This window comes from Falco rusticolus, chromosome 1, assembly GCF_015220075.1.
Source record: "Falco rusticolus isolate bFalRus1 chromosome 1, bFalRus1.pri, whole genome shotgun sequence".
Taxonomy (NCBI): domain Eukaryota; kingdom Metazoa; phylum Chordata; class Aves; order Falconiformes; family Falconidae; genus Falco; species Falco rusticolus.
In genome coordinates, this window is record NC_051187.1 from 32,811,208 (window position 1) to 32,835,503 (window position 24,296).

The 24,296-nt window shown below is 57.9% G+C and overlaps 1 protein-coding gene across 1 annotated transcript; it reads left to right on the forward strand.

Annotated features, from left to right (window-relative positions):
* Positions 1-1,757: 1,757 nt before the first annotated feature.
* ACACB (acetyl-CoA carboxylase beta) lies at positions 1,758-24,279 on the forward strand. The gene is given in 51 exon segments (XM_037375683.1): positions 1,758-1,883; positions 2,347-2,485; positions 2,737-2,846; positions 3,025-3,106; positions 3,580-3,678; positions 3,983-4,092; positions 4,365-4,475; positions 4,661-4,870; positions 5,128-5,298; positions 5,553-5,714; positions 5,936-6,099; positions 6,557-6,707; positions 6,791-6,894; positions 7,506-7,587; positions 8,114-8,259; positions 8,337-8,487; positions 8,640-8,774; positions 9,337-9,483; positions 9,587-9,775; positions 10,155-10,255; positions 10,342-10,430; positions 10,511-10,635; positions 11,032-11,145; positions 11,234-11,347; positions 11,722-11,811; positions 11,921-12,130; positions 12,357-12,439; positions 12,891-12,990; positions 13,082-13,189; positions 13,368-13,428; positions 13,811-13,890; positions 13,968-14,183; positions 14,284-14,439; positions 15,009-15,212; positions 15,719-15,874; positions 16,249-16,371; positions 16,566-16,835; positions 17,179-17,276; positions 17,444-17,564; positions 17,781-17,891; positions 18,416-18,559; positions 18,643-18,763; positions 18,924-19,020; positions 19,212-19,308; positions 19,547-19,682; positions 20,005-20,182; positions 20,639-20,751; positions 21,428-21,582; positions 21,835-22,005; positions 22,668-22,804; positions 22,934-24,279. Coding segments are annotated over 51 exon segments (6,795 nt in total). The 3' UTR covers positions 23,061-24,279.
* Positions 24,280-24,296: the final 17 nt, after the last annotated feature.

The following is a 24,296-nucleotide window of genomic DNA, read 5'->3' on the forward strand; positions in this document are numbered from 1 at the left end:
CCTGAGTGCATGGAGAGATAGGGACATTTCCCAACATCCCAGGGGTGTTCAACACATTTTCCCTTAAAATAAATGTGCCAAGTGCTACTCGTGCGATATCTGCTCGTTCTGGGGCAGGGGGGCTGGTCCTTCTTTGCGTGTTTATAGCCTACCCATGGAATAACAATCAACAATTCAAAGTCTGGCTGAGTTACGAGGGGGCATGTGAACCCGCTGATTAAAATAGAAAGTTGCTTCAGAGCCGCAGGAAGGCACGTGTCTGACTGCTGGGGAGGTCCCATCCTGCCCGCGACGCGGTGCTGGCGGTGCCAGAGCCTCCTGCGCCAGGTTGGCGTGCCAGGGGGTGGGAGGCGCGGGGGCTGCCTTATAGAGCTGCCGGGGCTGGAGCCCTGCAGAGGGGCTGGCCCGGCCAGCTGGGGATGCACGATGGGCTGTGAAACAAGGAATAGACTCTGGAGAGCATGGAAATACCTTCAGTGGAAAACCATGGTAGGGGTGAGTGCGGCCAGCGGTGTGGGGAGGCGGTTTGGGGGTGTGGAGCAGGCAGCATGGGCAGGATGGGGTCTGATCCGGCGAGGAGCTGCGGCTGCTGTGGCTGCAGGCTGTGCGAGAGCCAATTCCCAAGGCAGCTGCCGGGAGCGGTGCGTCAGGGTCTTTGCAAGGTTTCTCAGGCTCTTTGCAAGGTTTCTGGTAGAGCGCTGCCTGCTCTTCACTCCCCCTTCGGTGACCCTCACACAGCCAGGGTGGTCTGGTCGTGTAGCGGCACCTCCAGCTGCACCCCTCGGAGACCTGGTGTGGGGTTTGGAGGCAGCGATTCCGCTTGCCTTGCGTGGACACCAGGGGAGGATGCTCCGTGCCATCCCGGGTACCCGTTGTTTTTCCTGCCACACACCCCACCCAGCTGGGCTGCTCCGGGCGTCCGCCGGCCGGGAATGTGGGGGATAGATAGAGCGCTGCAATGGGGTGCGAACTGGGAGCTGGGGGGGCTTTGCAGCAGACCTTGGCTGCTGCAGAGGGGCATTTGTGCATATAACATCCCTGGCAGTGGGAGGGAGGGTCTGTGCTCTGTGCTGTGTTTCAGCCCCCTGGGAGAGCTTCCCCGTTCCTCACGCCACGGAGCAAAGCGTGGCACGTTTCCAGCCACAGCCAGGCTGGGAGCAGTGCAGAAGCAGGCATGGTTGTGCTGCGGTGGTAGCAGCATTCTGTACACAAACATACTTCCAAAAAACCCTTAGCAGCTCTCTGCTCCCTCAAATGCAAACCCTGGGGGTTTTGCCCGGTGCGGTGGGGTCTCAGTCCAGCCCTCGTGGCTGCTAATCTGCTTGTCATGGTGTTTGAATCCACATGGACTCACAGCCCCTGGTGTGTGTGTGTGTTTTAATTGCAAACTACGCTCTGTTCACCCCAAATTGCTTGCCCTGTATAAGTCAGCCAAAGCTAGTTTTCCTCTGCGGCGTTGCAGTGAGTGTTAAATGTCCCTGGAGAGATCCCCGTGCGTGACAGGGAGCCGGTAGCGAGGTGAACCCCAACATTCCCTACATGCCACCAGGGGGAGGGGGTTTATTGCTTTCCTTGGAAGAAAGGGCGGATGGAGGGGGCGCAGTCTGGTCGCCAGTGCCCACTGCTGCAGGGCTCCCTGCCGATCTGACCCCCCCAGGGAAGCCTGAGCCAGCAGCAGCACCCGTGGCACCTGGCGAAGGTTTGGTGGTGTGGCCATGGGCTCGCTGATGGCTGTTGCACCCCGCTGCAGGCCTAGCATGTCGGGGCTGCACCTGGCGAAGAGGGGCCGCGAGCACAGGAAGATGGACCTGCAACGGGACTTCACCGTCGCCTCGCCGGCAGAGTTCGTCACCCGCTTCGGGGGCAACTGCGTCATTGAGAAGGTCTTTCCCCTTGCCTTCGCTGGGGGGGTGGGTCATCCCTTTTCACAGCAGCATCCTCAAGCGTGGCCGAAGTCTCCCATGCCCACCAGGCTTGGACCAATGGCAACCCAGAGCTGTTTGTCCCCCAGCTTCACCCACCCTGATGGGCTGGGAGAGGGAAACCCCCCAACACTGCCCTGGCACGGCAGCTGCTTGCAGCAGCTTTGCATGGCAGATGAAAATGAAGGCTGAAGTTCTGTCCTTCGTTAGCCCCAGTGCCAGGCATCAAAGCTGCTCTTAAGGAGCCTCCTGCTCCATCGGCACGTACGACCGACTGTTGCGAAGCACCCAAGTTAACACAGCTGCCCTGCTCTGCTCGCTGCCTGCACCATCCGCTGCCATCCCTTGGGGCCATATGCCCAGCCTGGCATCCCAGCAGCAAGGAGAGGTTTCATCCTGACACCCTGCACCCCCATCCCCCCAGGTCCTCATCGCCAACAATGGCATCGCTGCCGTCAAGTGCATGCGCTCCATCCGCCGGTGGGCCTACGAGATGTTCCGAAATGAGCGTGCGATTCGGTTCGTGGTCATGGTCACCCCCGAAGACCTCAAGGCTAATGCAGGTAATTCCTAAAAAATCCCAACGAGGGAAGTTCTGCACCCTGGGGCTGAGCTGGGGCAGCGTGGATGCCACCTGGGATGTAGGGGGCTCTGCACAGCGTGGGGTCACACGCTTTCCTCCTGTGCAGCCAGATCCAGGAGTAAAATGATCCCCCCTCTCCAGCTACCCTTGGACAGCGGATTTGGGGATGGGATGCAAGTGGGGTGCAGGTTGGGGGGCTTGCTCCCACCACCAGCATGTGCTGTCTTGCAGAGTACATCAAGATGGCAGATCACTATGTGCCCGTCCCCGGGGGAGCCAACAACAACAACTACGCCAATGTCGAGCTGATTGTGGACATTTCCAAACGGATCCCAGTCCAGGTAGCAGCCACTCCCAGGGCTTCCTGCCTCTTTGCTGGGGGAAGCTGCTAGGGCAGAGGGGCGCGCAGAAATGGGGTGACGTCCCTCCGTGCGGAGGAGCTGGGCATGACGCTGCCGCCAGCAGGAGGATGCCCGTGCAGGGAGGTAACGGCTCGCACTGCTCCTTCTCCTGTGCCAGGCGGTGTGGGCTGGCTGGGGACATGCCTCGGAAAACCCCAAGCTGCCGGAGCTGCTGCAGAAAAATGGGATAGCTTTCCTAGGTAAGGTCTCGCCGCCTTCCCTCTGCCGGAGGGAGCAGTGGGCATCGGGCTAGTGTGTGCACGCGTGCTCACTCCGCAGGGATGCTGCACTGGGCAATGCCCGTTTCATGGGTCTGGCACGTCCACCCTGCGGTGTGACAGTGCCCATGCTGGTTTCCTGGAGCTGTCCCGGGAATCCTGCTATTTTCTGGGGTTTCCCTCTAATGCTGATGCAGCATTCATGGAGGAACGTTGGGTGGGAACAGACCTTGTGGGCTTCCCAGCCAGGGGACAGCCTGGGCTCCCCTTGGAGAAGGGTCGAGCTCCATCCTGAAATGGGCAGTGAATTTCGGGAGGTTTCCCATGCTCCCACTCTTTGCAGAAGGGCTGATGGTGCTGGCTTGGTGGGGAGCAGCTTTCTGCAGCATCTGTGCAATGGGGCTGGGCTGGCTGGTCAGGCTGGCTCAGCTCATCCCCTCCCTCTCTGTCTGAAGGACCCCCCAGCCATGCCATGTCGGCACTGGGGGACAAAGTCGCCTCCACCATTGTGGCTCAGACGGTCCAGATCCCCACACTGCCGTGGAGCGGGAGTGGTAAGTGCCTCCTCCCCAGCCCCGCACACCCCTCCTGTTCCCCCGTTTCTCTCCTCCCTGCCTCTCCTTCTCCTCCAAAGCAAGCACCAGGGCTGGGGTCCCCAGCCCAGCTGGCTGCAGTTACTGGGGAGCCCACAGCAGCCGACCAGCTCTGGCTCAGGCAGAGGGTTTTTTGGGGGTGTGGTGCATGGAAACGGGGGAAATGGCATGTGCCATCTTGGGGTCCCCACTCCCTGGGCACAGCCAGCGTGCCACACCAGCCATGCCACCCCAGCAGTGACCATAGCCCTGACCGCGCCTGCAGGTCTGGTGGCCCAGTGGTCCGAGGAGGACCAGAAGCATCAGCAGATGATCAGCATCCCCCTCGAGACGTACAGACAGGGCTGTGTGAAGGATGTGGAGGAAGGTTTGGAGGTAAAGCTGAGTCCGTGGGCAGCTGGTTGTCTCTTGTCCACCATCATTTCTCCTCAGAACCTGCGTGCCATGGTCCTTTTGGCTTCCCAGCACACATGACAGTGATGCAAGGCAGTTTCAGTAGCAGTTTGTCCCTCTGCATGGATGTGTGGCCCGGGGCAATCCAGGGCAATCCTGCTCAGCAGCGCATGGGGATGGGGCAGGGTGGACTGTCAGGGTGATGGGTTGGGGTCCAAAGCACTTTGGTCACTGCAGTCCTTGACCCGCCTCAGGTGGCCAAGAGGATCGGCTACCCTCTGATGATCAAGGCAGCAGAAGGTGGCGGGGGCAAAGGCATCCGAAAAGTGGAGGCAGTGGAGGAGTTTGGCACCTGCTTTCGGCAGGTGAGAGGTGCCGGGACCCCCCAGCCCCCTCCCCAGCCCTGTCCCCTCTAGGGGCACACAGCAGGGTCCTGCTCCCACTGCGGGCATCTCGTGCTCCCCACCTGGGCTCACCACAGGTCCTGCCTCCATCCTGGAGTGAATTTTGGGGGGGTGATACCAGAACACGACCCTTTTCCTCGCTACAGGTGCAGGCAGAGGCGCCTGGATCTGCCATCTTCCTGATGAAGCTGGCAGAGCGCGCACGGCACCTGGAGGTGCAGGTGCTGGCAGATGGGTATGGCAACGCCATCTCCCTCTTCGGCCGTGACTGCTCCATCCAGCGCAGGCACCAGAAGATCATCGAGGAGGCACCCGTCACCATCGCGGCACCCTCCGTCATCGAGGTGATGGAGCAGGTGGGTGGCCCTGGTCTTAGGGCAGCACGAGGTTTTAGTCAGAACATGGTCTGGTCCTCTGGTCTTTGTTGGGTTTGTTGTGGGTTTTGGCACCTGAAGCTGCTAAGGAAAGGAGGGACCCCCCGAGCTGAGCAGGGAGCCCCAGCCCTGCTTGTTCCCTTGGGTCCATGCAAGGATGCTTTGCTCGGGACACCCCGACCCTGCTGTGGTGAACAGGGGGTCGTTACTCCCCGCGGCGGTTCCACCCTGTCCTGCAGTGTGCGATCCGCCTGGCCCAGATGGTGGGCTACGTGAGCACGGGCACCGTTGAGTACCTCTACGGTGAGGACGGGATCTTCTACTTCCTCGAGCTGAACCCACGCCTGCAAGTGGAGCACCCTTGCACAGAGATGATCGCAGATGTGAACCTTCCTGCTGCCCAGCTGCAGGTACCTGAGTGCACATGGGTGGCTTTGAGCTGTATTAGATGAAGCAGTTTTGTAATTTAGGGAGAGGTGCTGGGCAGGAGGCTGTGGGGTGCAGGTGGAAGCAGTACAGCATCCCTACCTTGCCTGGGAGCAGCTGCCTGCAGCATGGTGCTTCTTCCCCTCACTCTACCTTCAGACCATCTAGTGATTTCTCCCGTAATTTCGATGCTCAAGTCTTGCTCCGGCAGCTAAAGCCCTCCTCGTTTCTCATGCAGATTGCAATGGGCATCCCCTTGCACAGGATAAAAGACATCCGGGTGCTGTACGGGGAGAGCCCCTGGGGTGAAACGCCCATCTGCTTCTGCAGCCCCACCAACGCCCCCGTGCCCAGGGGTCACGTCATCGCCGCCCGGATCACCAGCGAGAACCCTGAGGAGGTGAGCCAGCAGGACAGGCTCTTGTGCACCGGCCCCGCACGTGGGGACCCTGCGACTTGTGGCGTTGCACTGGGCACGGTCCTCTCTACAGTCGGACATTGTGGGTATTGAACCCACTGGATCGATGAGATCCATGTGCACAGCCAGCACGGGGTCCCCTGTTTACGCTGCGTGAGTCTCAAGCCTGGTTGCTCCACGTCTTCTGCTCTGTCTTCACCCAGGGTTTCAAGCCCAGCTCGGGGACGGTGCAGGAGCTGAACTTTCGCAGCAGTAAGAACGTCTGGGGGTACTTCAGTGTGGCAGCGGCCGGAGGGCTCCACGAATTTGCTGATTCCCAGTTTGGGCACTGCTTCTCGTGGGGAGAGAACCGGGAGGAGGCCATCTCGTGAGTGTGGTGGGATGGGGTGGAGAGCAGGTGTCCCTGGGAAGGCTGGCAGTTGGTGCATGAGCTGGGAGAAGTGGCTTTTATCGGACAGGACCAGAACAGTGCCCTTGGTTGTGCTGCGGACACTGGCCAAAGCCAGTTTCCATGCTGCGGTGGTGTTACCACCCAGTTCATCCACCTCATCCTGAAGGACACATTGTAGTGATCTGCTGAGCAGGTGCTTAGCGCCAGTGAGCAGCAATGTTCATTCAGTAATTGAGCAACGTGTAACGAGTCTGTTTGGGGTATTTAAGTGTTTTATTAAGTCAGCACTGACTGTAGGGCTGTTTCATCCAGGCATGCGGATGCCCAGGGCTTGGGTGCTCACCACCCTGGTCCCTGTGGCTCCCCGGGTTCCTCTGCTGAAAGCCAAGCGTATCCTCGTTGGTTGTTAGCGGAGGGTTTTGCTCCCCCAAAGGAACATGGTGGTCGCCCTGAAAGAGCTGTCTATCCGTGGGGATTTCCGCACCACAGTGGAGTATCTGATTAAGCTGCTGGAGACAGAGAGCTTCCAGAACAACGAGATAGACACCAGCTGGCTGGACCATCTGATCGCCGAGAAAGTGCAGGTAGGGCAGACGGGCCCCTCCGAGGTCACTGCTCCTTTCCTTGGTGTAAGACCCAAACCCTGTTATTTTCCCCCCCCGCCCAGGCAGAGAAGCCAGACACGATGCTGGGTGTCGTCTGCGGCGCCCTGAACGTGGCGGATGCTGCCTTCAGGACGTGCATGACTGACTTCTTGCACTCGCTGGAGAGGTGCGGGGCTTGGCCGTGCGGGGAGCATGGGGGGCACAGGCAGTGCACGTCCTAAAAGACAGCAAGCATGGAGAGCAGAGTGTTGCTCTCCCTGGGCCATCGTCCTTGCCGCTTTTCCTGCAAAATCTTTGCAAATGTGGAGGCTGTAGGGCTGTGGCAGCCGAAATACAGGAATATCTGCCGTGACTCACAGCTCCGGCTTCTCAGCTATTGCTTTATCGGGAGGAGGGAAAAAGTTTTACGTGGTTGGGAAAACAGCTTTCAAGGGAAAGCGGCTTGGCTGAACGCAGCTTGCTTTTGTTTTTGCACTTGAATGTCAAGGTTATTCCTCCAGCCTTGGAGGACACCTGGGGCTCTCTCCTGCACCCTTATCGGAGCATGCTTTGCCAGTGGCTGGCCTGCTTCCAGATGCATTTTTATAAGGTGCTCACGTGGGTCATTTAAAGCAGATGCTTTTTCCCCTTCGGTCACCTTCGCGTCCTCCGACGGTCAGCTCAGAGCCCACGCGGCGCGATGCCAGCAGCACCGCTGACATCTGGCACATTTGGCTCCTCGCCGGCGCGCCAGACCAGCAGGACTTGGGGTGCCCTGAGCCGTCTGCTGTGTTTCAGGGGGCAGGTGCTGCCGGCAGCCTCCTTGCTGAACATCGTCGATGTGGAGCTCATCTATGAAGGTGTGAAGTACATTCTCCAGGTGAGGGCTGGGCCACGCTCCTTCCAAACCAGTTGCAGTGCTTCTCACGGGGACAGGGATGTGTGCTCTTGTCCTGAAGGAGAAAGGTGCCATAAATATGAGGTTGTCCTTTAAAAATGTGCAACATAAAACATGAGGTTAATAACCTCATTTTAACTAGGCAGACAATTTCTTACACCCTGCTGCCTTGAATTTCAAAAAGGACCTTTATTCTTGCGTTTAAACCCAGTTAGCTGACCTTCCTGCAAAAACTCCCTACTCATAATGAAAGCAGCAGGTGAGCCGTGAGTTAAGCCGCCTCCGGGCTGCGAGTTGAACCAGCTCTTCGGTGCAGCCTGAGGTTGCTGCCTCCTGCCCTCCCCGGCACAACTCCATCCCATGGCAGCATGCTGCTCCTGCACTGGCCCGTGCACCAAACGTGCAGAGATGCTCCTCACCCCCCCACCATTCCTCCCAGCCCCCAGAAAAGCCGTGGCACATGTGTTTGGGGGTTGCACTGCGAGTTCTCCCCGGCTGCCCCCCGCAGGTTGCTCGCCAGTCCCTGACGACATACGTGATCATCATGAACAGCACCCACATAGAGATAGATGTGCACCGGCTGAACGACGGCGGGCTGCTGCTCTCCTACGACAGCAACAGCTACACCACCTACATGAAGGAGGAGATTGACAGGTACCTCCTTGCTGGGTCCCAACCGGCTCTCCCCACTGCCCGACAGCTGGCTGGCGAGACCTTTCCCTCTCCTTAAGATATCGGATCACCATCGGCAACAAAACGTGTGACTTCGAGAAGGAGAAGGACCCAACAGTGCTGCGCTCACCCTCTGCGGGGAAGCTGCTGCAGTACACAGTGGAAGATGGTGGCCACGTGGCCGAGGGGAATGTTTTTGCGGAGATTGAGGTGAGTTTTGCAGAAGAGCCTGCAGGAGCTCGGTTCCCGCGATCCTGGTGGACAGCAAAGATGAAACCCACCAATGCTACCGTGATGCTCAAGGTGCTCTGCAGCAGGTGGGAGCTCCTGTCTTGGTGACAGTTTCACTCATCCTCACCCAGGTGATGAAAATCATCATGACGCTGATGGTGGAGGAGGCCGGGCGGGTGCACTATGTCAAGCGGCCAGGTGCGCAGCTGGAAGTGGGTTGCGTCATAGCCCGGCTCGAGCTGGACGATCCCACCAAAGTAAAGACTGTGAGTCCGCTGGGGGCCAGCCAGCCTGTTGTTCCCTCCTGTCCCCTCCCGAGGAGCATCCCACAGGACACCGAGGATGCTCGCTGGGGGACAAAACAGAGGAGCTGCCCCCACTGGGGCATCAGCAGGGCTGTGTCCCCGTGCTGGCACAGGGTGGCACCTACATGGCCATGCCGCATCCCTGTCATGGTTTAAGAAGAAAATTAGCTCCATCCCAGCCAAACCAGGACAGTCCCCCAGCCAGCTGTGCTGGAGTGGCTGCTCCGTGTGCCGCAGCATTGCTCTGCGTGAGCAGCCCGTGAGTGCTTACTCAGCGCGCAGAGGCTCGCACGTGTCTGCAGTGTGTCTGTAACACTCGGCATCTCCAATTTTTCTACATTGTTTTCATTATGGGGCACTGGCAGGGACATGAAGCTGTACGTTAGGTGCTTCCCCTATATCTAACCCAAAGCAGACGCTGGAGGGGTTGTGCAGGTTTCTCTGGGACAGCCACAGCTCTTGGGGGGGCTCTGTCCCACATTGGCAAGGACCTGGGCCAACCCACCTCTCATGCTCTCTCCAGGCACAGCCATTCATGGGGGGGCTCCCGGCCCAGCAGACCCTCCCCATCACAGGTGAGAAGCAGCACCAGGTTCTCCGCAATGTGTTAGACAATCTCACCAACATCATGAACGGGTACTGCCTGCCCGAGCCCTACTTCAGCACCAAGGTGGGTGCCTGGGTGTCCGGCTCCCTTGGCTCGTGTTTGCCACGGTGGCGAGACGGGCAGTGCACCGGTGGGCACGGGCAGCACCAGCTTCTGCTCCCGGCAGGTGAAGGAGTGGGTGACACAGCTGATGAATACCCTGCGGGATCCCTCCCTGCCCCTCTTGGAGCTGCAGGAGATCATGACAAGCATCTCGGGAAGAATCCCCCTCTCGGTGGAGAAGTCGATCCGGAAGGTGATGGCGCAGTACGCCAGCAACATCACCTCCGTGCTCTGCCGCTTCCCCAGCCAGCAGGTAAGCGGCACGGGGGATGCGCGCCCCGGCTCGGCCTTCAGTTCTTTTTTGGCTGGGGCTAGTTAGGAGTGTCTGCCTGTGTTTGTCCTACCAAGAGATATATAAAAAATTAAATGAGTGAGGGAAACATTTGTGGGTTTATGCTTGCGTTTTTACGCTTGCATTTTTATGCTTTTTTAAATATTTTTATATACCTGGGTTTTATATTTGCGTTTCATATTTCTGTTTCCATATTTATTGGTTGCTTCGCATTTTTCTCTTGCGGGGGGGAACCCCAAACAAAATGCAGCAGCCCTGTCCCCACACACGCCAGGGAGCTGGCAGCCCTGTGGCCATGCTAGCCCCGAGCTGCTCTGCGCCCTGTGCCCTCTCCCTGCAGATCGCCAACGTGCTGGACACCCATGCGGCTACGCTGCAGAGGAAGGCTGAGCGGGAGGTCTTCTTCATGAACACGCAGAGCTTGGTGCAGCTGGTGCAGAGGTGAGCCCCCGCACCGCCTGTGACCCCCCCCCGGTCCCCCTCTTGCCACCACATCCTTGTGGCACGCTGGGCTTGCTGCTCCCCAGGTACCGCAGCGGCATCCGTGGCTACATGAAGGCAGTGGTGCTGGACTTGCTACGGCGCTACCTGCAAGTGGAGACACAGTTCCAGCATGGTGAGGGCTCGGGGGCTCCCCACTGGGGTCTGTGAGGCTCTTGGGGGAGTCTGCAGGGCTCACCATGCTCTGCCCTACAGCTCACTATGACAAGTGTGTCATCAGCCTGCGGGAGCAGTGCAAACCTGACATGACCCCCGTGCTGGAAAGCATCTTCTCTCATGCCCAGGTGGCAAAGAAGAACCTGTTGGTGACCATGTTAATTGTGAGTACAGCCCTGAGACACCAGAAGTAAGGGCTGATGGTGGGGGAAACGCAACTTCTGCCTCGCTGTGGGATGGGACATGGCTGTGGGTGGCTGTCACATCTGTGCTTTCCCCTTGAAAGGGGGCAGACACCTGAGAAACCACTTTTCTGCTCCTCTGTTTAAAGCATCCCCAGGGATTGGGTTTTGCATTCAAGTGTCCATTCCTGCCTTGTTAGCAGGACTTTATCTCCCCTCTGTAGTGCTGCATTGCTGTGCCTGATTCAAAGAGCAACATTTTGCCTATTTTAGTGCCTTGGCTCTTGTCCCTGCTGCCCGTGCGGGGCTGGGGGTGCAGAATGAAGCCATCCCGCAGCAAGGGGCCCGAGCCGAGCTGTGGTGGTGTGTGCATTGCAGGACCAGCTGTGTGGCCATGACTCCACGCTGACGGATGAGCTGATGGCCATCCTCCACGAGCTGACACAGCTCAGCAAGACCGAGCACTCCAAAGTGGCACTGAGAGCCCGGCAGGTCAGCAAGTGCTGCGCTGTGTCGTCCCCATCCCTGTCCCCATCCTTGTCCCTGTCCCCCATGCTCCCAGCTGTCTCTTCTCATGCAGGTGCTCATCGCCTCTCACCTGCCCTCCTACGAGCTGCGGCACAACCAAGTAGAGTCCATTTTCCTTTCTGCTATCAACATGTACGGACACGAGTACTGCCCTGAGAACCTGAAGGTTGGGAATTGCGTGTTTTTCCATGAAGGGTGGCTTTGGTCAGGTCTAGCTGCAAGCAGCTCGGCCTTAAAAATAGCCAAAAAAGCAATCAAAGCCCTGCTGCAGTGTCGGTGCCTGTGTGAGGCAGAAGAGCGTGTGCACCCTATTGCAGCCAGCCCCCATTCCCTGCTTTTCACCCCATTTGGTGGGGGACTGACATGTGGGTCCATGTCTGGTTCTGGCAGTGTCCCTGTGGTGGGCTGGGTGTTCCATGGCACTGCGCTCCTGTACAGCCCCACATGGAGGGACCTCTCTGGAACATGCCTCCCCAATCCTGCCATGGGGCAAAGGGGTCCCACTTCATCCTTGCCCTAAATTTTGCTTTCTTCCCCCAGAAACTGATCCTTTCAGAAACCACCATCTTCGATGTTCTTCCTGCCTTCTTCTACCACAGCAACCAGGTGGTGCGCATGGCAGCGCTGGAGGTGAGGGCTTTGGGGGGGCCCATGGGGGGCACACAAGCTCTGTGGGGGGGCCTGGATGCGTGCAGTGGGAACGGGGGCACGGCGGTACCTCCTGCCACCCCCCTCCCAGGTGTACGTGCGGCGTGGGTACATCGCCTACGAGCTGAACAGCCTGCAGCACCGGCAGCTCTCGGATGGCACCTGCCTGGTGGAGTTCCAGTTCATGCTGCCCTCCTCCCACCCAAACAGGTACGGGGGCCCCTGCACGCCTGGCCCGCTCCCTTGGACACGGTCCTTTTTGCAAAGCTATTTGGTTTGTATCATCTCCCCCATGCAAAACGTGGGGACCCTCAGTGGGAACTGCCTGCCGTGCTCTCCCTTTGCCGGTGGAGCAGGATGAGCCCTCTCCTCGTTAGGGTCCCATGTGGGACCTGGGTGGTCCCTGTCGGACTCAAGAGCGCTGCCTCCACCCCTTGGTGGAGGGTGATGGCTGCCTTGCTCCCCTGCGCAGGATGTCCATCCCCATCAGCATCTCTAACCCTGACCTGGACCGGCACAGCACCGAGCTCTTCATGGACAGTGGCTTTTGTCCCCCGAGCCAGCGGATGGGAGCTATGGTGGCCTTCGACAGATTTGAGGATTTCACAAGGTGGGGGTGTAGGAACACACCTGGCTGGTCGTGCGTGTGCCTTTTGGGGGCTGCTGCAGTCGTTAGAGAGCAAAACCGTGGGGAAGAGCCGCAGCTGGCCGGTGCTGGGGGCAGCTCCCGTTCCTCCCACAGCCAGAGGTTGGGACTGGGTATTTTCAGTATGACAGGCACCTGGTGGGAACACAACATGTGCTCTGGGGACATGTGGAGCCTGGGGGAAGCTTGCCTGGCACAGGTTAAGTATCTCTGCTTATTAACAGCACTCAGAGCTGCGTTTCATGGGCTGTGGCTTTGCCATGGGCTGGTGGAGCCCAGCTGAGCCGGTGCATGCCCCCAGCCCACTGCACTGGTTCCTGCGTCTCTGCCTCAGCAGGTCCCTGGTGTTGTCGCCCTCGGGCAGGGGGTGGGCATGATGCTCTGACTTGTCACCTCATCCCCACCGTTTGGGCAGGAACTTCAATGAAGTGATCTCTTGCTTCGCCGACCCGCCTTCAGAGAGCGTGCTCTTCAGTGAGGCGCGAGCCACCATCTATGAAGAGGAGGACACCAAGGTGGGCATGATGCCGTTGCTGACCCCCCCAGGTGGTGCCAGGATGGCAGTGATGCTAGTGGTCAGGGTTGACTAGAGGGTTTTGTTGCCAGAACGTCCGTGAGGAGCCAATCCACATCCTCAACATTGCGCTCCGTTGGGCTGACTGCATGGAAGATGAGAAGCTGGTGCCCATCTTCAGAGCCTTTGCCCAGTCCAAGGTCTGTCACTGGGGCCAGAACCCCTTTTGGCAGATCCTGCCAACCCCAAACCACTGCCTCATCCCCCGCAGTGCTCCCCAAAACGCTGCACCCTGTGGCACCGGCTTGGGTTTTGTTTGCTCCCTTAGTGGAGATGTTTAAACCTTCATGACTGGTGGAGTCTTCTGTTTCCACATAGAAAAATGTCCTTGTTGACTGTGGTCTCCGGAGAATCACGTTTCTCATTGCCCAGCAGGTAAGTGCAGACTGAGCTGCCGCCAGGCAGTGACTTTAGACACGTTGTGCTTCCCTAAAACACCTAGAAATATCTATAAGTACCTTATAGACATAGCACTGAGTGATGGATGTACCTACTGTGCATCAGGAGCTGGGAATTAATTAATGAGGGATTCAATGAGTGATTTATCTTCTGTATTAGCCTTTATGCTGCTAATGCCTCCGGTAACATGTGGTTCTTGCATGGCTGCACCACAGCTTTAACCTGCCTTTAAAAAGCATCGATTGTTCCCAGCTCTTTTCCCTTTGGGGGAGGAGGAAGCCTGCAAGGCTTTTTTTTTTTTTTTTTTTTTAAATTTTTTGTAACGAGTTCAGTGAAAATTGGAATAATCTTCTGCATGCCAGGATTATTCGCTTTGTGTTCTCCCTCTGCTTTGCTCTAGAGAGAATTCCCGAAGTTTTTCACATTCCGAGCCAGGGACGAGGTAAGAGCTGCAGTGAGCGTGGAGCCTGGCCGGTGCTGGCTGAGGGATGCCTGGCTCACCCCTCCGTGCCACCCCAGTTTGCAGAGGACCGTATCTACCGGCACCTGGAGCCGGCACTCGCCTTCCAGCTGGAGCTGAGCCGCATGCGCAACTTTGACCTGACGGCCATTCCCTGCGCCAACCACAAGATGCATCTCTACCTGGGGGCTGCCAAAGTGCAGGCAGGCGCCGAGACCACCGACTACCGCTTCTTCATCCGCGCCATCGTGCGCCACTCGGACCTCATCACCAAGGCAAGGCAGTGGCGGGTCCCCCGGCTGTGCGGGCAGCGGTGGGTGCGTGTCGGGGGCAGGGGGTGCTCTGGCTGCCTCTGAGCTGCCCGGTGTGCTGCAGGAGGCGTCCTTCGAGTACCTGCAGAATGAGGGTGAGCGGCTGCTCCTGGAAGCGATGGATGAGCTGGAGGTGGCCTTCAACAAAACCGCTGTCCGCACCGACTGCAACCACATCTTCCTCAACTTTGTCCCGACAGTCATCATGGACCCCTCCAAGGTGTGTTTGTCAGTGTGTTGCTGATCTGGGGATGGAGGCTGCATCATCCCTTGTGCTCAGTACCACTGTATGGATGGGCGGTCACCCCCCATGCTCGCTGTCAGACCTGGTCCTATCCACTGCTCACCTGATCCTGGATGGGGGATGGATTCAGCAGCCCCAGAGGCTCCTGCAGCTGCAGGCTGTTTGCCAGGGAGGTGCTGAGATGTCACACTTCGCAATGTTCAGGGCTCTTTGTACAGACTGGGACAAGCAGGCAGGTCACTGGAGGGCACATGGGTGAGACACAGGCTCTTCCCTGGGCAGCAGGAAGTCTGAAGGAGTGGGGCTGTGTCCGTTCAGGAGGATATGGGGCGCTGTCTTTCCCTTCCACCAGTGGAGAGGCTGGATAGCAGCACGAGCCTCCATGGATGGAGAGATGGAGAGAGGGAAGGGGCTTGCCCAAAGCAAATCTGAAATGGCTGTTTGAGGCTGAGATGCAATGGGGCTGCTCCAGCCTTGGCGTTGCGTCTCAAGGACAGGGTTGTCCCCTGGGCTACAGACCCATCTCTTTGCCGTCCCATGCTCAGATCGAGGAGTCGGTGCGGTCCATGGTGATGCGCTACGGCAGCCGCCTCTGGAAGCTGCGTGTCCTGCAGGCTGAGGTGAAGATCAACATCCGCCTGACGCCCACTGCCACCGCCATCCCCATCCGCCTCTTCCTGACCAACGAGTCCGGCTACTACCTGGACATCAGCCTCTACAAGGAAGTGAGGGACTCCAGCACTGGCAGTGTGAGTAACCACAGGCAGTGGCTGCAAGCACGAACCCAACCACCACCACCCACCAGAAACTGTGGGGTGGCTTCTGCAAAACTCCTACTGCTGACCTGTCCCAGAGCCCCCAGAACTGTGCAGCAGCATTCCCAGGACTGTCCCTTTTTCACTCCCCTTCGTGCTGCAGCTAGCTGGGCTCCTTGGAGTGATGCTTTGCTCCAAAATGGTGCTGAGCTCCATCCAGGTGGGCTCCTCGAGGTGTTGCTGGTGTGCAGTTCTAGTGCTGGGAGGTGAGGGTCAGCGTTAGGGTACTACTGGTACTTGCAGCACAGCAGTGTTGCACTCTGTCCCCTCAACAGCAAAGAGTGGGGTGGAAAATCATGTTGGATCAAGTAGAACCACAGCCGTGAGCAACTTGGCCAGGGAAAGCTCAGCAGCGCTCCAGCCCTGTGGGGCTCTTGCACCACAGCACAGCATTCCCTCCCCGCCAGGGAAGGCAGCCAACACTCTGCCCTTCTCTCCAGATCATGTTCCAGTCGTATGGGGACAAGCAAGGGCTGCAGCACGGGATGCTCATCAACACCCCGTACGTCACCAAGGACCTGCTGCAGGCCAAACGGTTCCAGGCGCAGTCCTTGGGCACCACCTACGTGTATGACTTCCCAGAGATGATCAGGCAGGTGAGTCTGGCTGAGCAGAAAGAGGCTCCAAATTATTGAATTTGCTTTCCTTCCTCACCCTCCCCAGGTATTCCCATCTGGGGAAAAGGCTCCTCTCCCCTGAGCTGGCAAATGAGAAAAAGAAAAGAGCTCAAGCCCCAACATTTTTGGTTAGATGAAGTATTTCTAAACTGATTCCTAGCTCTTGCAAACTGCTGTAGTTGCGCTCATGGATAACGTGACCAGAAAGCCCCATGCAAGGAGATCTGCAGCAGGGTGGGGGCTCTGACACCACGTTTTGTTCCCCCCAAGCCCCAGCCTGCTGCAGGAGTGTGTGTCTGTGCCCGGTGATAGCCTCGTGCTTTCAGCTCGTCCTGTGCACGATGTCTCTGCAGGCTCTTTTCAAGCTGTGGGGCTCCTCGGAGCTGTACCCCAAGGACATCCTGACGTACACTGAGCTGGTGCTGGACTCGCAGGGGCAGCTTGTGCAGATGAACAGGGTCCCTGGAGGGAACGAGGTATCGGGGGATGATTTGGGAATGGGGAGAAGCGGGGGGGGAAAGCTGTGCTGCGGCAGGCGGGAGCGGTTGTGTTTAAAGCCTGGGAGATGCTCCTCAAGCAAGCGTTTTGTCTGTTGGTAAATACAGCCTGAAGCCCAGACCCCATTGCTCTGGAAGAGCCTGCCCTGTGACTTTGTGCTGTTTTGGGGTAGGTGGGGATGGTTGCTTTCAAAATGAAGCTGAAGACCCCTGAGTATCCGAAAGGCCGGGACATCGTGCTTATCTGCAACGACATCACGCACAAGATCGGCTCCTTCGGGCCGGAGGAGGACCTGGTCTTCCTGCGGGCCTCCGAGCTGGCACGGTCCGAAGGCATCCCCCGCATCTACATTGCCGCCAACAGCGGCGCCCGCATCGGCTTTGCCGACGAGATAAAACACATGTTCCAGGTGGCCTGGGTGGACCCTGAGGACCCCTACAAGGTGTGTGGGCACCTCTCCTCCTGCTGTCACAGAAAACAACAAGGACTTATCTGGGCAAGGAAGGACCAGAGCTGAACTTGGGCATAAAACTGTGGGATCAGTGCGGGGGCGTGAGCCCAGACCTGCCCCCTGTGCCACAGGGATGGTTCCCTCGGCTCTTCCCAGCAGGGTGGAGATAAAGGTGCCAGTGCTGGTGTGGCTGTTGTGTCCAGCCCTGGCCCCTGAGCTGCTGTTGATGCCTGGGGTGGGTTTGGGTGGGGTTTGGAGAGGGGCCATGTCCCACCGAGTGTGTGCACGGTGGGGCGGGTGTTCTGCAACTCATCCTCCTCCTCTTTATTTTCAGGGATTCAAGTACCTGTACCTGACTCCCCAGGACTACACGAGGATCAGCACCACGAACTCGGTGCACTGTGAGCATGTGGAGGAAGGAGGCGAGTCCAGGTGAGCTCCACTATCCCGGGGGGCACGCAGAGCCACCTCAAGCCCTGCCCTTCATCCCACCAGGATGCAGCTCTCACATCCTGGCTCAGCATCCTGCTGGACTCATTATGCAAGTCAGTGCTTCCCTCTGTCCTGCCCACACCACCATGGCTCTGCTTTCCCCACAGGTATGTCCTCCTGGACATCATTGGGAAGGACAATGGATTTGGGGTGGAAAACCTGAGAGCGGCCGGTACCATCGCTGGGGAGTCCTCTCGCGCTTACGACGAAATAGTGACCATCAGCATGGTACAGCTGCGGGCCTTTCCCTTGCTCCGCTCCTCCCCTCTCTCCTACTTGCTTTTAAGGTCGCCCTGGGGGGAATAAATAACAGGATGCAACAAGTGACTTGGTGCAATCTGAGTGTGCAAACCCCTGCAGAGCATCATTCTCCTGGTGCTCGTGGGCTCTGCTGCAGCCCTTTCCCCCTCTGCTAACCCCATGTCTCCTTGTGTGTGTGCCCAGGTGACCTGTCGTGCCATCGGGATTGGCGCGTACCTGGTGAGGCTGGGCCAGCGTGTCATCCAGGTGGAGAACTCCCACATCATCCTCACTGGTGTCACAGCCCTCAATAAGGTACCGTGCTTCGGCTGCGTGTCCTCCCGCGGCACTGTCCCTCACGCCACCGCCTGCGTGGGCTCCTTCCTGGTTCCATGGGAAGAGGTGGCAGTTCCCTGCGCATCACCTCATGGGACCTGTCTGGAGGAGCTGCAGGGGAGCTGCAACTGTGCTTGTCTCACCGAGAAGTGGCAGAATGCCACCCCGCAGCTGTTTGGTATTGCTTTAGGGGCTAGTTCAAGGCGCATTGCTCCTGGGGTGGGGGTGGCATGGCAGAGCTGCCATGGGGACTGTTTGGCTCTGGTCCCTGGGGCAGGACCCATCTCTGGGCAAAATCACACTGGGTTGAGCTGATCTGAAACCTACTTAGCTAAACCGATGCACTTATCTAAAGCAGGATGCCTCTGCCTGGTAGACAGAGGTGGAAATTCAGCCTCAAACCAGAGAGAACGTGCCTGTACAGAGGTTTGACCTAACAGAGCAAGGAGCAGCTCCTGTGTTAGCAGAGACTGATCTGCGTTTCTGTTAACAATTCTGCCTAGGTGTTGGGACGTGAAGTTTATACATCCAATAACCAGCTGGGAGGTGTGCAGATCATGCACAATAACGGTGTTTCCCATGTCACTGTCCCAGATGACTTTGAGGGGGTCTACACCATCCTGCAGTGGCTTTCGTACATGCCCAAGGTAGGAGGATGCTGCAGGTTTGCTGTGTGGGGTGTTAGCCCATACCTGGCTGGTGACCTCCCCTTCGGGGCTCTGCCTTGCAGGATAACCAGAGCCCGGTGCCCATCACTGCCATAAGTGACCCCATTGACAGAGAAATTGATTTTTTCCCTTCTAAAGTCCCCTACGATCCCAGGTGGATGCTGGCAGGGAGACCCCATCCAAGTAAGCGAGGGCAACCCAAGACCTCTGCAGCAATGCTCCCAAATGTGGGTGCAAACCCCCGTGATCCTGGTGCAGAAGGTGCTTTTTGTTGTGGGTTGGTGCAGAGGGAGCCCTCCGGTGCTCACTGTTGTGCCGCTCTGCTTTTTCCTGTGCTGTGCAGCTCTCAAGGGGACCTGGCAGAGTGGCTTCTTCGACCAGGGCAGCTTTCTGGAGATCATGAGGCCGTGGGCTCAGACAGTTGTGGTCGGCAGAGCAAGGTACTGCCAGGAGCAGGGGATGGAGCCCCAGGGCAGAGGGTGACACGGGGAGCCTGGCCACACGCACTCCACTCGAGCCCTGGCTGTGGCACTGCTTTTGGGATGGTGGAGGGGGAACACCTTTCTGGTGGGGCTGGGGTGCAGCATGGAGGGGATCTGGCCTCTCCTGAGACCACCCTGCCTTGCTGCAGGCTGGGAGGTCTCCCTGTGGGTGTCATCGCCGTTGAGACCCGCACCGTGGAGGTGACGATACCTGCGGACCCCGCCAACCCAGAGTCAGAGGCAAAGGTGCGTGGGGAGACCCTAGTGTGGCCAAGCGGCAGCCAGGAGGAGGGCAGAGCAGGGAGAAAGCTTAGCGTAATCCTCTGACGTGTCTTGGTTTTCCTGAAAGACTGGTGGGGTGAAGGGTGCTCAGTCGGTTTGTTCTCTTTCAGCTCTTTCACACTGTGTGCTGCCAACCTGCCAGCACAGTGTGCCGGGAATCACCGGTGCGCGTTTCAGCGCTGCTGCTCACTTGTTTTTCCAGATAGTCCAGCAGGCAGGGCAGGTCTGGTTTCCAGATTCTGCTTTTAAAACAGCCCAGGCCATTCGGGACTTCAACCGGGAGCATCTCCCGCTGATGATCTTCGCCAACTGGCGAGGCTTCTCCAGCGGCATGAAAGGTACCTCTGCTTGGAATGCCCAGATCGCCGTGCTGTGACATACTGCCAGCACTCCTGCCACCCCACAGGGTCCTGGGATGACCCAGCCCACCAGGGTCCTGCCCACACCACTCCAGGATGTGGGATCAGGCTGGGGAGGTGATGGGGCATGGCCAGGACCCAGGTCCCAGGGCTCGGTGCCTTCCTGCTGGGCTGGTTTTGGGATGCTTTTTTGGACTCTCCAATGGAGGAGGTGGCTTCGGGCAGCTAGGAGGAGGCAAGGGGCAATAACCTGGCCCATGGCAGGCAGGGCACCCAGCCGCTGAGTCCCTTTGGCTTTCAGACATGTACAACCAAATGCTGAAGTTCGGCGCCTTCATTGTCGATAGCCTCCGGGATTTTAAGCAACCTGTCCTGGTCTACATCCCACCGCATGCGGAGCTGCGGGGAGGCTCCTGGGTGGTCATCGACTCCACCATCAACCCCCTGTATGTGGAGCTCTACGCAGACAAGGAGAGCAGGTCAGCACCCAAAACACGTGTGCATCCTCCACAGCCCGTGTGCGGAGAAATGTGAGCCAGTGCATGGGTCTGCAGAGTCATAGTCCTGCTGGCGGGGACCTCCTGGTTGCTCGAGATGTGTATTTTTTACCCTTTAGTTAGTCAAAGACATCAGCTAAAAGTTCCAAGGGCTCTTAGAGAGCAGTATGGCCGGTATCTCCTTGGGGATAATCCTCCTGTGTCCAGCAAAGAAGAGTAAACCATGGTTCTGGGGGCCAGGAGGTCTTTTCTCTAACCTGAACTAATGCACATTGGAGCAAGCTGTAAGGAGTGAGAAGATAGACAAGAATTCCAGACTGGAAACGAAACCCTTTTAGGTCTCCCTAAGTCTTAGAAGAAAGAGTTGCCTGGGCCTCTTGTCGCAGGATTTATTCTCACCTGCAGACCAGTCCCTGCTTTAGCAAACTTTCCTTCCAGGGGAGGAATTTTGGAGCCTGGAGGAACAGTGGAGATCAAGTTCAGAAAGAAAGATTTGGTAAAGACCATGAGAAGGATTGATACGGTCTATGGCAAGCTCGTTGAACAGCTGGGTAAGGGAATGATGTTCTGGCTTGTGGGCACTGGTAGAAATAAGTTAAAATGTGAGGCTCAGACACCATGGTGGCAACCATCGGGAAATCCTTTAACGGTCCTCTGTGGAAATTCTTTATGCCTTTTCTGATGGTGGAGCCTGCCAAGAGGATGTGGTGGTACTTTCAAACACCTGTATCTCCTGGGAGCTCCATAAATGGTGCTGGACAGTCCTCCCATGGAGTTTTGAGGTGAAGGATGGTGATGGCCGTGCTGAATCAGTACCTAGTGAGACAGCACACCGTCACTACAGAGTGCTCAGAGGCTGCCTTTAATGCGCTGGTCTCTCAGCTCCTGCCTGCAGCGAGTGATGGGGCTGTGTTGAGAGGTCCTTGCCCCCATGCCCCTCCACCCTGCTAAAGCACGGTCCCACAAAGTCCTTGCAAATGCCACCTCCCACCTCTCTGGCGGCAGACACCCAGCATGGCGCAGCCCCTCCGTGGCCATGGCCTTCTGTGGCTGGGCTCTGGGGAGGGGTGTAAATGTGCCACAGCAAAGGGACATGACGCTGGGTGCCCCGTCCCCTGGTGCAGGTGGCAGAGGTAGGAGCACAGAAAGGAGCCCTGACCCCATGGTGGCCTGCGGGTCCCAACACAGGGGTGGTGGGTGAGCTGCTCAGCATGGCATGTCCCACAGGGACCCCCGAGCTGTCCGAGGCGCAGCGCAGGGAGCTGGAGCAGCAGCTCAAGGCCCGGGAGGAGCTCCTCCTACCCATCTACTACCAGGTGGCTGTGCACTTCGCTGACCTGCACGACACCCCGGGCCGCATGCAGGAGAAAGGTGTCATCACGGTGAGCCAGGGCGTCGGTGGGAAGGGGCTTGGCACAGGGAGTTCTGCAGTGGCAGCATGAAGGTGGGAGGCAAAGTCCCTTCCTGGGGGTCTGGGCTGCAGCTCCGTGTGCCGTTCCTGCCCTGGGTGCTGCTCTCAGCCCAGCAGAGCTGCCTTCAAACCCACCAGTGTGAGTGGTGGGGGAGCAGTCACTGCACATCAGGTTGTCTTCTTTCTGTAAAGACGAGCCCAGGCTCTGCCCCCATTTCTGCAGGATATCCTGGAGTGGAAGAACGCCCGCACCTTCCTCTACTGGCGGCTGCGACGGCTGCTGCTGGAGGAGGTGGTGAGGGCGGAGGTCTTGAAGGCAAACAGCGAGCTGAGCCACATCCACATTCAGTCCATGCTACGGCGCTGGTTCATGGAGACAGAAGGAGCCACCAAGGTACCCCCAATCCCAGCTTCCTGAGGCATCCCTGCAGCCAGGGGGTCTCGAGGGCTGTCACCTTGCTCTCCCGTTGGCTGTGCCCCCCTGGAGGGTCTAAACGTGCAATGGGAATTGCCATTCTGCAGCCCATGCCAGGCTGGGTGGCCAAGCAGCCCTGAGGCTGGGGCTGTCTCTTCAAATCGGGTGACTTCAGTCGGGTGCTGGTGCTCAGTGGTAGCAAGGTGGCTCCCAAATAAACATTTTCTACCATCAGGTAGGGCTTTCCAGGGCAGAAGAGAGACTTGGGGCCTTTGCATCGGCGCTACTCTCAAATGCAGTTGCCGTGACACACACATTGCCATGTCAGTCCTGTGCTTGCTGAGCTGGGAAGCGAGGGCATGCAAAGGAAACATGTTTTGCCTTAACTTTTTGCATTTTAAACAGTCCATGAAGGTTTCCTGCGTTTCAATTACTAGACTGAATTTTTTACCCAGTGGCTGTGACATGGGAGTGGGGGAGCGGGCCATGCCGTGCTGTGCCATATATGCAGGACTGAGAAGAAATATCCCATTGCCTGGTTCTGTCATGGGAGGAAAAAGCCTGATATTACAGCAGAAAGTGGGGGGGGCTCAGGCCGTGCAAGCAGCAGGACCCCCTGCCCACGGTGCTGCTCTCCCTAGGGCTACCTCTGGGACAACAACCAGGTGGTGGTGGAGTGGCTGGAGAAGCACATGCAAGAGAATGATGGCACCCGGTCGGCCATCTGGGAGAACATCAAGTACCTGAAGCGGGACTACGTGCTCAAGCACATCCGGAGGTGAGCGTCTGTGGGAGCTGGGATGCGCGTGGTGATGCGGTCCCCCAGGTTGGGGACAGCAGATGGTGGAGGTGAGGCGGCTCTTGCTTCAGCCTCCAAGGTAGCCACGTTATCCTGTCTGCCTTGCAGTTTGATCCAAGCCAACCCCGAGGTGGCCATGGACTGCGTCATCCAGACAGCCCAGCACATCACCCGTGCGCAGAAGGCCCAGGTTGCCCATCTCCTGTCGACAGTGGATAATGACAGCCCTCCTTGAGCTGGTGGCCAGCGGCGTGCAGGGCAATCGCCGTGGAGCAGGACATGCTTCTACTCACAGGCCAGACCTCATCTCCCCACCTGGTTCCTCAGCCATTGAACTGATGCCTTCAACTCTTACCCGTGTGCCTAAATAAGAGTGCCGGTGTTTGTATTTTAAGCTGTGAAGATGGTGTTGCCATCCGTGCAAAGTTCCCTCTGGCACTGGGGCTGTTTGTCAGAGGGGCAGCTTGGCAGAAAAACTTGTCCTGACCCAAGTCTGGAGTCTGGACGTGGTGCAGAAGTTGGTTTTAAACAGAATCTAAAATCTTTTGATGTGTTTTAATCACAAGCCCTGGTCTTAGCCTTTAAAGCAGGCACCAGTGTCAGATGTATCTCATGAGACGGGACGGAGCTGGAAGTACGAACTGGCCGAGGCACCACAGGCGAGCAGGATGAGGGAGGAGGTGTCCCTATGGCCGTGTTGAGGCTGAGCAGGCACTGGCACAAGGAAATGTAAACCCTTCTTCAGAAGCAGTCCCAAAGCGATGTTTTATAAGAAACTCAGGAACTGTGAGAAGCAATTTGCCTCATCCTTCCCCTTGTTGGGGAACAATCTGTAGATGTCACTATGAGTAGCTGGTGGTCCAGAAAAGACATCAGTGACCGTGCTGGGAGCTGTTGAAGCAAGAACATCAATGGACCCACCATGGTTTGACTGACCCAACTGTTCCTCTTGCCTGTCTCATGTCCTTTCTGGCTTCTGCCACCACTCCTCTGGGTGCTTTCAGCCTGCAGAGAACAGAAAGGAGGGGAACACGGCTCTAGGTGCTCCTGCCCCAGCAACCTGGCTCCTCTGCTGAAGCACAGGAGCCAGGGTGAACTGTCTGCTCAGACCTGTACCTTGCTTCTCAGGTGGTCTTTAATCAGCTTGGGTCATGGAGGGACAATTTATGTGTTTTCCAGTGCCTCTGGCCGTGCCAGTGCATCATTTCACCGGCACAGGCTTGGCTTTGGCTGGCAAAGGGGGAGGCAGGCTGGCGATGGAAGGTGGGACACCTGGTGCAAGTGCAGTGCTGGTATTGCCGCGGTGTGGAGGTGTTGGACACCTCCTTGGTTATGCCTGGGCTGGGGGGTCTCACCAGGGTCCGTGGGGGATGTCTCCCTGTCCTGGGGATGGGGGTGGAAAGGGTGTTAGGAGATGCTTTCTGGTTTGCAAGGTGTCACTGCACGTTGTGAGGGAAGGGGGTGCTGATGC